Below are 16362 nucleotides of genomic sequence, written 5' to 3' on the forward strand. Positions count from 1 at the left end.
GTGAGAGGGAGGAGCTAGAAAGGGGCACAGGGAAACTTCTGGGGTGACAGGTATGTTCCTTATCTTGATTGTAGCGATGATTTCATGGATATATACATACATCAAAACTTATCAAAGAGGACAGCTTACATATATGCAGCTTATTAAATGTTAATTATACCTCAACAAAGCTGTTCAAAACAACACCACTAAAACTACCGATATTCAGGCCCCATCCCAAGAGATTTAATTTCACGGACCTGGAATGGGGCGAAGCCTCAGGGCTTTTAAAGGACCCCAAGTGGTCCTAATTTGCAGTCCTGGTTGAGAACCAACCGCCGAGTTAATGCCACCTGGAGTCACTCTCCCAAACCACTGAAAGGATTCGTAATAATAAGGAGATGGAGGACAAGGAGTTGAAGACGAAGGAGAAGTATCAGGATGATGATGTTAATGATGATAATTAATTAACCCCAAATTGGCTTATTAAGAGATGGCATCGGCAGAGGATAGCTGACTCCACTAGGTGGCATCTGGACATTTCTCTTTAGCACGCTTTCCAGGGGAATTGCGAGTTGGGCCATAGCTGCCTGACGTCTGTCATGAGAGGGAGCGCTGAGCAGACAAAGGCACCCAGGCTTGTGGGGACAGAAAACAATCAGCAACTTGGGAAGACATCAGCGTGGTCGCATGTGCTCTCCTCAGCCTGACTTCATAGGCAGAGCGAATTAGATTGCTGCAATTTCAGTGTCATTTGAGGTTCAAAGAGCAGAGCTATTTATTCAGGGACTAGCTCCTGGAGAGGAAGTAAATGAAGTTCCCAAGGAGAAGACCAAACGTCTTGAGCTGGAGTGCTGAGCAGAAATCACTGTCTCCCAGGCACCAACACGCAGTCTTCTCTCCCTCTGTGCAGGAACGTTCCTTACATTTTTGACTTTGCTTTCCCCAGGCCACATTGGCCTTGGGCCAGGCAGTCAAAGGACACCATGGGCAGCCCCCTCTGTCTGCTGTGACTCAGGTCCTCCTCTTCCACTGCCCAGAGCCATTGTCCCCTCTGCCGGGGTCCCTCCCCATCTTAGTCCCCCTGTCCTTGCCTGGCCTCTGCTGTGCTGAGCCAGAGTCACTTCCTAAGTGATCACACATCTTTGGTCAACCCAGAAGGGTCGAGCATTTAGGTGGTCATAATTTGGAGGGGAGGCATGTAATTTAGGCTTTGCTGTTTGTGCTTCACTGTCCCCTCCATCAGGGAACATAAAGAAAGTCCCCAAAAGATGGATCAAAACACACTGAAGAATAACAGCCCACATCAGTAGTTTTCAAATTATCCCCAGAACCCACCAGGAACCAGGGGTCCAAGCGGGCCCACAGGCCAACAGGCCCCGGAGTAATGCCTCTGCTTTATCAGCTTGGTTGTGTCAGGGCTCCCCAGTGTCCAGTTAACTCTGTCACCAGGATCACTCAGCTACCAGCCATGCCTTTGTGAGAAAAGTGCACGTAAAGCAGCTTCAATAATGGGACCCCGTCATTATACGTGAATCCCAGTGGAGTGCTCTCTTTTATCTGTTCCGCGTACAGGGATTCCACGTACAATTTCTTTAAAGGATTCTGCTGCCTGACCTCTGAAGATCCCCACCATGACCCCAGCACCTCAGCTACCTTCTTCTGTTTCAGGTTTGGTTCAGTTTCCTGGCATTGACTGTCTGGGTCCTCTTTCCACCCTCTATTTTTCAACTGCTCAAAAATTATTATTAATAAATCATAATCCATGAGCACCTTTGTACACACCACTCAGGTAAAGAAAAATCACATTACCATTACCCCTGGAGATCCCAGGATATTCCTCCATAAGCCCATTCCCTTTCCTCTCACCTGCAAGGCACACACTAAGCTGAATTTTGTGTGTATCATTCCCTTGCATTTCTTAATAGATTTCCTGCATATATTTGAGTCTGTAAACAATATATTCCTAGTTCTGTATGTTTTTTAACTTTATATAAATTGACTCATACAGTATGTATTCTCTTGGGACAATATGACGTTTTTGAGATTCACCCATATTGTTGCAAGTAGCTACAATGCATTGTTGCAATGCTTTATAGTATTCCATTGTGTATATTGTGTAACATACTACCGTTTTTAAAAATCCATTCTACTCTTGAAGATATTTGGGCTGTTGTCAGTGTTTTCTATTATGAACAGTGCTGTGTGAACATTCTTGTATATATCTTCTGGTACACGCGTACAAGAGTTGCTTTAGGAGTGAAATTTCTGGGTCATAGTATAGAAACATGTTTAAATTACCAAGATAATTCCAAACCATTTTCCAAAGCAGATGTTCCAATTTACGCTCCCATCATCACTGACTGTTTTGTTGCACTATATCCTTGCCAGCACTTGATATCGTCCAACTTCCTAATTTTTACCTGTCTGGTAGATGTAAAATGATATTTTCTTGTAGTTTTCATTTGTTTACAGGATTGCTGAAGAGGCTGAGAATATTTTCATGTGGCCATTTGTTTTTCTCTTCTTGAAGTGCCTGTTCTGGGCTAACTCTCTGGTGAAGGGTAATATCTGGTTGAGTCCACGGGCTACCTTCCTGCCCCATTACCACCGCCGTGCAGCAGGCTGCTCACCATAGAGGCTACACAGGACTCTGCACCGGACACCCCCAGAATTACACAAGTTCCTTCTGTTAGTTCCTTCTCAGGTGTTATTAGCACATGAGGCCTCATTCATTGGATCAGCAAGCACTGAGCTACGCGCTAGAGGCAGAAACGGGAGAAGACAGTCAGGCCCAGCCCTCAGCCGGGACGGCAGACGGGGCAATGTGCCCGCGGGATGCTCCGCGTCTCCGCCCTTCCCTACACCCGCCCGCCTCCGCTCCGCGGGGAGGCGGAGAGCTCCGCGCCCAGGGCGCAGCCGGGGGAGGCGCATCCCCGCACCGCGCCGGGCGGGGGGCGGAGCCGAGCGACCGCAGCGCTGCCTCGTCGCCTAGCAACGGCTCGACGCGCAGCGATGGAGGCGGGCGGCAGCAGGGAGCGCGAGGCCAGGAATTATTTGGAAAAACATCATATTATGGAGTTGCTGAACTATCTCACCAGCTCTCTCCTCTTTTTCCGGCCGGGTAAAGTGTCTTACTTACCAGTGGGCTTTCTGTCTCACCTGCTTCCCCAGACGGAGCGGTCCCCAGCAATTCCCGGGACAGCCATCCTTCCAGCCCGCTCCTGGGCGGGGCAGCGTCCCTCCCAGATGCCCCCACCTGCACATGCACAGCGTCTCTCTCCTGTTTCTCGGCTACTTGAGCCTTCTGCTGCCAATTAATTCTGTGGGCTTCAGTTAAACACGTACTTATTGGACGGCCTTTTCGTGCTTGCCACTGGCCAGGGGCGGCGGGACTCAGGTGGAGGGCTCCTAGTGGGCGGGAGAGAGGCTCCGGGTCCGCAGCCGGGCTCCTGGCTCCACCCCTTAGTCTCTGGGCAAGAACCGGAGCTTCAGTCTCCTTTTCTGGAAAATGGGGGTTATAATAGTACCGATCTCATGGGAACTAAATGAATAATATAGAAATCATCCTTATGCCTCGCAAGCAAGAGATGTTTCCAGTGTTACCCCTGCCCTCAGAGAGTGTTTAATCTGGTAAAAATAATTGATAGGGTAAGAGAGCAGGATGTTCTTGAGGAGACAGCTTTTCCTGACCTTTTTATACATCTGACCCCTTGCAAAGTTTGAATCATGTCATAATTTTTGTGTTGTGTGTAAATTAAAAAGTCATGTTAAGGTGAAAATGGCTGATGTCCTTCTCCCCAGGGTGCAGAATTGTCACTTTATATGGAGTGACAGCACAAACACACACACCTGCTCCCACTCACCTCCTTCTTCCCATAAAGTTAGAACACAATGTTGGTATGACCAGTTTTCAGAATTTACATTGTTATTATTAGGCAAATATCCACAGCTAATCCATATAGTATGCAATTATTATACTTCCTTTGTTGCTTTCCCTGAAGTTAATAATACTGCATTTTAAACGTTTGCTTAAATTTTCTGTGTAATTATCACCAATTCATCCATATCCTCTTTTTGTCACAAGTATAGATCTCCTCTCATTACATTTACATTCATCAGGTAATCACCACCCTCACCCCACGCTATCCTCCTAGCTCTCTGTCTTCCTGCCCCAGTCTGGACTGATTGCTTAACTGCCCTGCTGTACTGTTATCATTTGGGAATTCCTCTCAACGTGATCCTAAGAATCCTCTTCACCTCTCTCCTGTGTTTAGAGACTGTTTTATGGCACTTGGATCTCCCTCTTTCTTGCTTTCCCTCCTTCTTCTAGTGGCTTCCTGAGACAGTGTGCTTTGAGCGGTAAATATTTTGAGGACTCACCTGTATGAAAATGTCTTATCCTTCACTCAAACTTGATGATAACTAGAGTGGATGCAATTCTAGCTTGGGAAATATCGCCCTCAGAGATTAGAGAGCATTGCTCCGTTGTCTTCCAACTTCCAGTGTCGCTCTGAAGAAGTCTGACGTCATCAAATTCTTGCTCTATATATGACACGTTTTTTCTTTCTAGAAGTTTTTAGGATTGTCTTTTTATTTTATCCCTGGTGTTCTAACTGTTTATATGCCTTGAAGTGGGTTTTTGTTTTTTGTTTGGTTTTTTAAATTCATTGAGCTAGGTACTTGTAGGTTTTTTAAATTTGTTGACTTTTTCCATCTCCCACTCCCTTCCTGGCCTTTTTCTCTCAAACTCTTTATGTCAGCCGATTTAGTATATGAGGATTCTTTTTTTCCTTCAACACAAAAACTTTGAACCCATCTGACAAAAACAGAATTCTCCTGCAGAAGGCATGGTGGAGGAAAGAGAATCTAAGCAGATGACAAATTCTCTTAGCAGCAGGGGATAAGGGATGGAAGTCTAGGAAGAGTTACACATTAGTAACATAATCCCCATCACATAAATAGTTTAAATAATTATGAATTTACAAAATGGAGATGCTGGGGCCGGCCCGGTGGCGTAGCAGTTAAATTCGCACACTCCGCTTCGGCAGCCCGGGGTTTGCGGGTTCGCATCCCGGGCGCGCACTGATGCAGCACTTGTCAAGCCATGCTGTGGCAGTGTTCCATATAAAGTGGAGGAAGATGGGCACGGATGTTAGCCCAGGGCCAGTCTTCCTCAGCAAAAAAAAGAGGAGGATTGGCAGATGTTAGCTCAGGGCTAACCTTCCTCATAAAAAAAAAAAAATGAGATGCTGCTACCACCTGTAACAATGTGAACTCCTTGAAACATCTTTAAACTCCAAAGAGGGGAGCGGGAAAACCACAGGTGAGGAAACACTGAGCTAAGATAAGAGGGTGGAAAAGCTACAGAAGGGTTTGGCTGGCTTCCAGAGTTCATATGATGTGCTTCTCAACAGTTTCCACCTGAGTCCTAATGGCAGAGACAAGAGGGCTTGTACCCTTTAGTGTCTGAGACCTTCACCTGATGCTACATAGCAAGTTTCTTTGAAATCACTTGTTTTATCCTAAAAGTTTGTGAGTTTTTTCTTCTACAGATACATTCATGTCTTCATATAAATGTTTCATATTACTTACCAGAGTGTGGTTGATGTGCAGGAAGAAACACTGCCTTTATCTTGGGTCTTTGCAAAGCCCCTGGCATCATGATATGTATCCCAGTTTGAAACTTTGGATTGTAAGGGAGTTATGGAAAATAAGACTAGACAGCTAGATGGGGCTGCTACTATAGAGGGAACAGGTCTACAATCCCACATCCTTGATTCCAAAATTCTAAAAGATCTGAAAACCAACAGATTTTCATAACTCATTTAACAGCAAAACCTGACATAACCTGAAGTCATTTGCTGGGGAAATCTGGCCTTACCTAGCGTGTATTGGGAAATATAGCTCCTGGCTGGGCAGCCATTCCCAGTGACAATTCTATGCTGTGGAAGGAGGGTGTATACATTTTTAGGAGATGACTTTAATGAAATTAGAGTGTTTTTTTAAGGGAGGCAATTGTAGTAACCCAGATGAGAGATATTGCTGTGGGAGTGGTGAGGATAAGATGAATTTGAGAGCCATTGAGGAGAAAGATTCAAGAGAGATCATCATGGCTGGCTAGATCTGGGGGTTGCAGATGCTTCCTATATTCGAGTTACAGGCATACCTTGGAGGTACTGTAGGTTCGGTTCCAGACCACCACAATAAAGCGAATATTGCAATAGAGCGAGTCACATGAATTTTTTGGTTTTGCAGTGCATATAAAAGTTATGTTTATACTCTAGTCTATTAAGTGTGCAATAGCGTTATGTCTAAAAGAACAACGTACATACCTCAATTAAAAAAATACTTCATTGCTAAAAAATGCTAACCATCATCTGAGCCTTCAGTGAGTCATAATCTTTTTGCTGGCAGAGGGTCTTGTAAAAAACGCAATACCTGCAAAGCGCAATAAAATGAAGTGCAATAAAATGAGGAATGCCTGTAGTAGGGCGCGGTGAGGTCTGCAGTCTTGAGAAGCACAGTGCCTGGATTCGTACTAGCTGTGTGGCCTTGGGCGAGTGACTGTTGTGAGGAGCAAATGAAGTAATCCCTAGAAAATGCTTAGCACAGTCCCAGGCACATAAGGGCTCAATAATATTACCTATGATTCCTAAGATGTTGAACTTGAGGTTTGTCTCCCTGGCAGAACCGATTGTCATTATCAGCTGACATTTATGTAACTTAGGTGGTTAGTACAATTGGCTCTTCCCCTCACATTTTAAAAAGTTCGTATCTTTATCACATATATTTCTGTTGTCAGCATTTTCAAAACATTTTTAAAGCAGTTGGAGTATAAATGATAAATAAACATCACATGTAGTCTGAAGGATATACAGCAATAAGCCTTCATCAGAGTAACACACTAAGTTCCTTTAGCATTATTTACTTATTCTAGCCTTGAAAAGAAATGTAGTGATTTGAAGTTCAAGCATGGCCTTTTTTCTCTTTTTGAATTGGATATATAGTTCAGGAAAAAGCAACAGAAGACTACATACATGATGTGATTGCCTTTAGTAACCTATTTGCTGCTATAGTGTATTAAATTTTGTACAGAAAGTCACTATGGAAAAAAGTCTGTCTACTTCTAGTTTCAACACATAAATGCCAAAGGGTAAAATACATGGAGAAACCTGTAGATTAAGAGAGATTCACAACCATAATCTATTACAATGTGTAGACTCTATTTGAATACTGATTTTTAAAAAGTGTTTACAGTTTGACATTTGTGACACATTTGGAAATTTGAATATTCCCTGGCTATTTGAGAATATTAAGAATTTTTTTAGATGTGTAAATTGTATCATGATAACAGTATTGTGGTAACATGAAAAAGAAAAAGGAGTCCCCTCTTCAACAAATGGTGTTGGGAAAACTGGATAACTACATGCAGAAAAATGAAATTGGACCCCTATCTTACATCATTCACAAAAATTAACTCAAAATGGATCAAAGACTTAAACATAAGATCTAATATTGTATAAACTCCTAGAAGAAAACATAGAGAAGAAGCTCCTTGACATTGGTCTTGGCAATGATTTTTGGATATGACACCAAAAGCACAAAAACAAAAGCAAAAATCAACAAGTGGGACTACCTCAAACTTAAAAGTTTCTGCACAGCAAAAGAAACAATCAACACAATGAAAAGGCAACCTAGAGAATAGGAGAAAATATTTGCAAATCATATATCTGATAAGGAGTTAATATCCAAAATATATAAAGAACTCAATAGCGAAAACAAAAAAAAAATTCAATTAAAAAATGGGCAGAGGAATAAAATAGACATTTTTTTCCTAAGACATCCAAATGGCCAACAGGTACATGAAAAGATGCTCAACCTCACTAATCATCAGGGAAATGCAAATCAAAATCACAATGAGATATCACCTCACACCTGTTAGAATGGCTATCATCAAGAAGACAAGAGATAAGTGTTGGTGAGGATGTGGAGAAAAGGCAACCCTTGTGCACTGTTGGTGGGAATGTAAATTGGTGCAGCCACTATGGAAAGCAGTATGGAGTTTCCTCAAAAAATTAAAAACAGAACTGCCATATGATCCAGCAATTCCACATCTGGGTGTATATCCAAAGGAAATGAAAACAAGATATTGAAGAGATAAATGTACTCTCATATTTATTGCAGCATTATTTACAATAGCTAAGGTATGGAAACAACCTAAGTGTCCGCCAACAGATGAAGAGATAAAAAAGATGTGGTATGTAAATATACAGTGGGAATATTATCCAGCCATGAGAAAAAAAAGAAATGCTGCCATTTGCGACAATATGGATGGACCTTGAGAACATTACACTAAGTGAGATAAGTCAGACAGAGACAGACAAATACTGCATGATCTCACTTATATGTGGAATCTAAAAAAGCCAAACTCATAAAAACAGAGTAGAATGGTGGTTACCAGAGGCTGGGAGGTGGGAGAATAGGAGAGATGTTGTTTAAGAGTATAAACTTGCAACTAGTAGATAAGTAAGTCCTGGAGATCTAATGCACAGCACAGTGACTATAGACAGTACTACATTATACATAAACATCAAATTTGCTAAGACACTGGATCTTAATTATTCCTACCACGAAAAAGAAATAATTATGTGACATGATAGAAGTATTAGCTAACACTACAATGGCAATCATATTGCAATATATAAATGTATCAACATGTTGTACACCTTAAACTTACACAATGTTACATGTCAATTATATCTTAACAAAAAAGGAAAAAGGAGTCCTGATCTTTTAGAGATACACACTCAAATATTTATTAATGAAATATGATTGCTGTGATTTACTTCAAAATAACACAGGAAGAGGGGAACTGGATGGGATTATGGTGAAATAAGACTGGCCACAAATTCTAACAGTTGAAGTTGGTGATGGGTTCATTATACTCTTCTGTCTACTTATATATATGTATGAAATTTTCAGTATGACATGTTTTAAAAAAGAATTTTAAAAATATGTAGAGAAGAGTAAATCCTAAGATGGAAATAAAATGATGGAGCAGCAGCTGTGGCGTTCGTCATCTAAGCTGCTCCCTCTTGACTTCTTCTGTCCTCTTTTCATAACTGACCTGTATTATTTCTGGAAAGTGGATCTTGATTTTTCATTTTTCACAGTGCTTAAATGAAAGATAGCTTATTTATCCAAAATACTGCTTTTATGTTAGAAATTAACATTTATGCTTTCTAATTGGAAGACTATATTAATATAAGAGTCTGTTTTTATTTATATTTTATCCCTTCTTTTAGCTGGCCACCTTCCTTCCTGCATCATGCTGTTCCATTTTTTTTGGTTTTCAACTCTATCTGCAAATTAGAATCACCTGAAGAGGGGTCGGCCCCATGGCTTAGCGGTTAAGTGCGTGCTCCGCTACTGGCAGCCCCGGTTTGGATCCCGGGCGTGCACCGACACACCGCTTCTCGGGCCATGCTGAGGCTGCGTCCCACATACAGCAACTAGAAGGATGTGCAGCTATGACATACAACTATCTACTGGGGCTTTGGGGGGGAAAAAAAAGGACGAGGATTGGCAATAGATGTTAGCTCAGAGCTGGTTTTCCTCAGCAAAAAAGAGGAGGATTAGCATGGATGTTAGCTCAGGGTTCATCTTCCTCACAAAAAAAAAAAAAAAAGAATCACCTGAAGAGCTTTAAAAAAAAAAAAAAATGCCCAGGTTCAATCTCTGGACTTTTTATTCAAACATCTGGGGTAGAGCACTTGTGTATGTAATTAATTGTTCAATGTCTTACTTTTCCTGCAAGGCCTATATCCCCAGTGCCTATTACAGTACCTTGAACATAGGTATTTAATAATTGTTAAGTGACTGTTTCCATTTGTGACATAGTTTAATTTCATATCAGAAAGAATTGGAACTATTTTTTTACAGACAAACCAAGAGAGTATTTAATATCTATATTGGAAAAACTGAGAATTGCCAAAATAACAGGTGTGGCTTTTCCTTTCTTCATGGATCACTCTAACATCGTGGCTATGTTTGAGATGATAGACTCCTCCAGTAAAGGCACCATATCATTTGTGCAGTACAAAGAAGGTCAGTATCTTCTACCAATTGAGGTCACAGTTCGTGGTCATTCCCTAACTTTCTCTAGCTGAAAATAATTCTCACTTTGTAAACTTTCCATTCTTCTCACTCTGCCTTTTACAGCCCTAAAAACCCTGGGTCTGTGTACTGCAGATGAAGTTTTAAAAGATGATGGGCATGGAATAACTTTGGATAAATTCAGGCATGAAGTGTAAGTTTATTTTTAAATGACTAATATTTAAATAACGTGGCATGATTTTGAAGTACAATTAACACATTTTAAAACAGAGGTTCCTGAACCTTTTGATAGAAACATTTCATTCTCTCTCACTTCCAGCAGACTAGAAAGTGAAGACAGGGAGGGCTGACAGTGAAGCCTTGGGGAGTGGGGGGAAGGGAGGGGGAGGGGAAGAGAGGGAGGAGGAAGATCCTGGAGTTAGGAAGCCCCAGAGCCAGCTTCATTCTTTTCTTTTTTTTTTAATATTTTTTTATTTATTTATTTTTTTCCCCCAAAGCCCCAGTAGATAGTTGTATGTCATAGTTGCACAGCCTTCTAGTTGCTGTATGTGGGACGCGGCCTCAGCATGGCCAGAGAAGCGGTGCGTCGGTGTGCGCCCGGGATCCGAACCCAGGCCGCCAGCAGCGGAGCGCACGCACTTAACTGCTAAGCCACGGGGCCGGCCCGCTTCATTCTTTTCTCAATGGGAAACCCCAGCAATTCTCAAAGAATGAGGTAGAATAGCCCCAATCTGCTAAGAGAACAGAAAAGCTTTGAGCTCAATACACTAGTTGGAAAATCTCTGTATAAAATATAGAGTAATAGAATTTCTCTCAAAATATTTCCTCAATATTATTTATCACAAAGTAAATGTTTATCAATAGTGTATGTTGCATGCCAGCCTGACAATTTTAGATTTAAGATATTACAGCATGAAAAGTACTAACTAAATGCCAAATCAGAAAAAAATCATTGGAATAAAATTTGATAGTTGTAAAAAGCCTCTAGCTAATCTAGCTCAATTTGTTTAAAAGTTTTATTCTCTGAGGATTTATTAATCAAGGAATCATTATTTAACACAGTCCAAGGCCAAGGAAAAGTTAGAAGAAAAAAGAAAGTTTAAGATTCCCATCTCATTATCAGTTACATAAATATTAACCAAAAAATGTTTAATTACATTCTCTACCTCGGAAAAAGACTGAAGCACAGTGCTCTGCCTAAAATGTTTCATCCAAAAACAAAGGCTGCTCACTGTCATATGGAATGGAACTTGGAAGTGTTTTAAAGATTTTATTTTATTTATTTTCCCCCCAAAGCCCCAGTAGATAGTTGTATGTCATAGCTGCACATCCTTCTAGTTGCTGTATGTGGGACGCGACCTCAGCATGGCCGGAGAAGCGGTGCGTCAGTGCGCGCCCAGGATCCGAACCCGGGCTGCCAGCAGTGGAGCGCGCGCACTTAACTGCTAAGCCACGGGGCCAGCCCGAAACTTGGAAGTGTTTTAAATGGAAGGATATTTGTGGAAAATGAGAGCAATCCTATTTAATTTCCAAACTAGATATAGGAACTTCACTTACAAATGTACATTGGTTATAATTTATTATCTCTAGTCTTGTATTTTATTCAACAGACATTCAGCATTTATATTTGTAAATGGAATTACTCTGAGTCTTCATGGCTTCTGAATTTTCTGTTTTTGTTTTCTTAGGAACAAGAGGACTCAGGAAATATGGTCATCATTTTAATAACACCATAAGTCCACGTAATAAATGATTCTATGAAGTTTTCAGTTGTCCAGTTTCATTAACTCAGAACTTCATCATATAACTTGAAATCCAATTGGCTTCCTCTTTGTTAAAAACAAAAGAGATGCATTATTTTCCAGTGTTAGGCCAGTTTGTCCTCAAATTAAGTAGAATCTCAACATCTTGTTGAGCCAGTTTGTAAATTCCAACTTCATTTAACGCGGCTGTGGCAGGAGGCTGCACCGAGGCTGACTGCAGGACGTCTTTCAGAAGCAGGGCGGAACCAATGTTCAAATTCAAAACAATACAGGCTTCTTTTACACTGTTAAAAAAAAAAGAAGCAAGAGGGAACTGAGATCTCCATTATCTTTATCATCCATATTATTCTATAACAATTTCATTTGGAGAAACTAAACAGCTTCCCTGCACTGCTAGTCCATATTCTCTCTATATATAAAATTATATATATATATATATGTAAACTATTTGTGGATTTATTATTTGGCTATTTTAACATGCTAGGACTATGTATGTGTAAAGAGTTTATATTTCATTAGATTACTATCACGTAATAGGATCATTGTTTTCAATATGTATCCATTACTTCTCAAAATATAATACTTCATTCTAACTGTCTATTCAATGTAGCTAAGACTTGAGGTAGATTAGGATATGAGAAAAGAGAATATTGAGGGATAAAATGAAAGCAGCAGAAAGGGAGAACACTAAATCAAAAAAACCGAAATAGATATCTTACTGAAACGAGCAAAAATAATCTTTCATTTTATAATAACTTTAAAAAGAATACTTTATAATCTCAGAAGCTCCCCAAATAATTTAAGTTTTAAATCAACAATTTCTAAAAATACTTCTAAGAATTTTTCTTATATACATTTATAGTTACGATTAGAACCAAAACTAATATTAAATGTTTAATTAATTTTCTTCAGTCCTGGCCTATTAGGTACTAAACATATTTTTAATTTCTTATATTTATTGAATCTGGCAGAACTACACTTTCATTTTCTATTTATCTCCCCAGTAATAAGCAAATAGGATCATTAAAACAAATGCTAGAAAACAAAGCCCAACATATAATTTATATCCAGTTCTGGTAAAATTTTGGGGGCCATGGGTCACATTTTATACTATTTTTGTACACAGTGAATGTTTTAAAATTTTAATTGATGCTATATTTATTCCACCAAGCATCACTGGAAACCTAAAGTTGTTGAAAAAGGAATCAACTTCCTCTAACAATTTGTTACATCAATATTAATTGTTAAATATGGAGCTTACTGTTTAAAATAATTTTCCGGTCTCTTGCAATAGTGAGAGAACAAAGGGAAGAGATTCCGAGTCATGTCAAACTGCAGCTGAGCAGCCCCGCCTTCATTGAAGTGATTAGCAAGAATTATCTGAAACAACAGAGAGTTCATGTCACAGTTGCCTTGATCATCACAGCCATAGATACGATCTATTCTTACTTACTTCTTGGTAGATGTAAATATCCAGCTTCTCCACAAGCATTTGCCAGAAAATCTTAAATAAGGAGAAGCAGAGCTGCTGCTCCAGCTGAAGTAAACGGTCTCGTAAGGTGAGCAGCCACGGGCAAGCGGAGCTGGACAGGGACATCACTGCCTGCTCGGACTGAGCCGGCAAGGACAACCACCTAACAGAACAAAAACAGCACTGCCTGGAGCACAGGAATTTTTACTAGAAAATTTTGCGCCACTTTGTATTTTTAAAGATTTAACAACTCATTTTCAATTTGGGGAAGTGCACTGTCCTGGGGCATTTGAATAAGAAACAATGTACAGCTCAACATTAAAAGCTCTCTCAGAAAATAAATATAACCATATCTATACTTTAGCTCTCAATTAAATATTTAATGAGGATGATAGATTAAATATTTTTTGTCTCAAAATTTTAATATAACTCACTGAAATAATTGGAAAACAGTTAAAATGTAAACTGTATTAGCATTTAAGACATCAGCTAATTTTAGGCTCTAATTTTCAGCAAAACAGGGACTAATACTTCCAAACTGGTTATAAGTACTCCGTGTGACAGAGACTGTGCTAGGACAGACACCATCTGCTCTGAAGGAGCTCCCAGTCCGGTGGAGGTCACGGAGACAGCCACAGGGGTCATGGCAGTGGAACAGACTGTACAATGCAGGCATGCCCGGAGTCCTACAGGAGCACCTTACTTGGTAAATGGGTGACAGGCTAGGCCATTCAACCCCACATCATACAGCAGCTCTCTGCATTTACAGACACATCTGAAGGTTAAATTATGATCAGTTTATTCTCATGAAGAATGTCTGAATATATTTTAGAAAGAGTTCCAACAAAAACAGTTAAAAGTTTGGACCGCAAAAGGCCAAACTCCGGGGCCGGCCCCGTGGCATAGTGGTTAAGTTCGGCGTGCTCCGCTTCGGCAGCCCAGGCTCACAGTTCGCATCCCAGGCGCGGAACTATACCACTTGTCAACCATGCTGTGCTGGTGACCCACGTACAAATAGAGGAAGATTGGCACAGATGTTAGCTCAGGGTGAATCTTCCTCAGTTAAAAAAAAAAAAAAAGGCCGAACTCTGTGCTACCTCGACACCTTGGAAATCTGACAGCAGGTAGCATCTTTTAACTTTTACCAAAGTGGAGTTGAGAGCTGACTTACAAGAAAATACAGAGGACTTACCTTTCTTTTTTATACAATTTGGCAGCATCTTTAACCTCTCGAAAAACATGGTCTACTTGACGGGTCAACATGTCATGCTTTAAACGCTCTAACAGGTTAATCATGTCATCAAAGACAGAGCTCTCCATGGAGGCTAGCTGTCCCAGCTGCAATTTACTGAGAGTGTTATTCTCTGCAAAGACCTCCAGTGCCGCCTGCTGAAGTTGCAGAAAGAACTGAAAGCAAAAATATGTTAACACGTTTATTAAGATACTTTTTTTCAACAGCTTGAAATATAACTCATATACCATACAATTCACTCAAGTAAAGTAGACATAAGTTCACTCAGTTAAAGGCTTTTAGTACATTCAGAGTTGTGCATCAATCACTGGTCAATTTTAGAATGTTTTCATTACCCCAGAAAGAAACCCTGCACTCTTAGCCATCATCTCCTCATCCCCTCCCCATGCCCCCCAGCCTAAGGCAACCACTAATCTATTTTCCATCTCTATGGATTTGCCTATTCTGGATATTTCATATAAATGGAATCATACAATTTGTGATTCTTTGTGACTAGCTCCTTTCACTTAGTATAATGTTTTCAAGGTTCATCTATGTTGTAACATGTATCAGTACTTCATTCTTTTTATTGCCCAATAATATTTCATTATATGGATATACATTTTATTTATCCATTCACTAGCTGATAGACATTTGGGTTGTTTCCACTTTTTCTCTGTTATGAATAATGCTGCTATGTACAAGTTTTTGTGTGGACGTATGTTTTCATTTCTCTTAGGGATATACCCAAGAGTGGAATTGCTGGACCATATAGTAATTCTATGTTTAACTGTTTGAGGAACTGCTAAACTATTTTCCACAGCAACTGCACCATCTTGCATTCCCACTAGCCACGTGTGAGGATTCAAATTTCTCCATATCCTTGCTAATAATTATTATGTCTTTCTTGTTACAGCCATCCTAGTTTGTATGAAGTGGTATACCACTATGGTTTTGGTTTGCATTTCCCTGATGGCTACCATACTTCAAGTACTCATTCTTCCTAGACACAGATTGAGAGTTGTAGTAAATCTAGCAGATATAGGAGTTAGAGAATTGAAATGTCATTTTTACAGTGTATTTTAGGTAGAATTGGTACTATTCTTTCTGCCCTACAGAAAAACACTGCTGTGGATAATTAGCAAAAGATTAAAAACAACCTAAGTATCCATTCATAGAGAACTGGTTATGGCCACACGAGTAGTTGTTCAGGGATGGACATGTGAGAGGCCACCTTGGCATTTCTGGTGAAACTATCAGGAAAGAGGCACTGTCCTTTTCAGACTGCTGATGGATCCTGTGGGCCTAGAGCCACCTATGGCCACACGTACCTGAACTTGCCTGAGAATGAAGCCAGAAATGAACAACTTTAAACCAGCCACGCCTAATCCCTTCAGTTACACAAATTCCTAATCTAAATGAATGAAAGGTGAGCTCTGTCCACTCTTCCTTTTTCTAACTATGTAATATGAGAGTTTTAATGATTTTTATATAAAGCATTCATAGGCTGAAGGACTAGGAAGATGATTAAAGGACTTTTGATGTTAAACAGAATTTCTGTCATAACAACATACTAGGATACAGAATTCGTTCATGATTTGAAGACTCTAAAATTTGGTATTTCTCTGTTGACAGAAGGATCCAGTTAATTCAGCATCAGATTAAAAATTTTCTCAGGATAGGGACAATGGCCAATTCATCTTTGTTAACAGACTACAGCACTGAGTAAAGTAGTTAATGATGTTCTACAAATATTTTGCTGAAGCTAAAAATCTGGCCCTGAATGAGTTTTTTATTAG

At 40.1% G+C, this 16362-nt stretch overlaps 2 protein-coding genes across 5 annotated transcripts in view; one reads left to right on the top strand and one right to left on the bottom strand.

Moving 5' to 3' along the window:
• Positions 1 to 2994: 2994 nt before the first annotated feature.
• EFCAB10 (EF-hand calcium binding domain 10) lies at positions 2995 to 15853 on the top strand. Of its 2 annotated transcripts, none has more exons than XM_087439747.1 (4): positions 2995 to 3103; positions 9925 to 10089; positions 10204 to 10291; positions 15682 to 15853. In XM_087439747.1, the coding sequence occupies exons 1-4, from the start codon at positions 2995 to 2997 to the stop codon at positions 15725 to 15727; spliced, it is 408 nt and encodes a 135-aa protein (XP_087295873.1). In that variant the 3' UTR covers positions 15728 to 15853. The 2 variants fall into 2 exon arrangements, with proteins under 2 accessions (XP_087295873.1, XP_004439359.1); XM_004439302.2 differs by lacking the exon at positions 15682 to 15853 and adding an exon at positions 11787 to 11823.
• Positions 10043 to 16362, bottom strand: part of RINT1 (RAD50 interactor 1) — a 29222-nt gene continuing 22902 nt past the window's right edge. For all 3 annotated transcript variants that reach the window (XM_004439301.3, XM_087439652.1, XM_087439587.1), the window contains 4 exons: positions 14525 to 14739; positions 13315 to 13495; positions 13123 to 13241; positions 10043 to 12145 (listed from right to left, as the gene is read on the bottom strand). In XM_004439301.3, coding sequence (XP_004439358.1) covers positions 11953 to 12145; positions 13123 to 13241; positions 13315 to 13495; positions 14525 to 14739 — 708 coding nt within the window. In that variant the 3' untranslated portion in view covers positions 10043 to 11952. The remainder of the gene's footprint in view (positions 12146 to 13122; positions 13242 to 13314; positions 13496 to 14524; positions 14740 to 16362) is intronic.

Source organism: Ceratotherium simum, chromosome 1, assembly GCF_057802395.1.
Source record: "Ceratotherium simum simum isolate JZ-2026a chromosome 1, ASM5780239v1, whole genome shotgun sequence".
Classification (NCBI taxonomy): domain Eukaryota; kingdom Metazoa; phylum Chordata; class Mammalia; order Perissodactyla; family Rhinocerotidae; genus Ceratotherium; species Ceratotherium simum.

Coding starts and splice junctions, on each gene's coding strand:
- EFCAB10 (XM_087439747.1), top strand. CDS start 2,995: ATGGAGGCGGGCGGCAGCAGGGAGCGCGAGGCCAGGAATTATTTGGAA. Junction 10,090..10,203: donor ATTTGTGCAGTACAAAGAAG/GTCAGTATCTTC, acceptor TGCCTTTTACAG/CCCTAAAAACCCTGGGTCTG. Junction 10,292..15,681: donor GATAAATTCAGGCATGAAGT/GTAAGTTTATTT, acceptor TCTGCCCTACAG/AAAAACACTGCTGTGGATAA.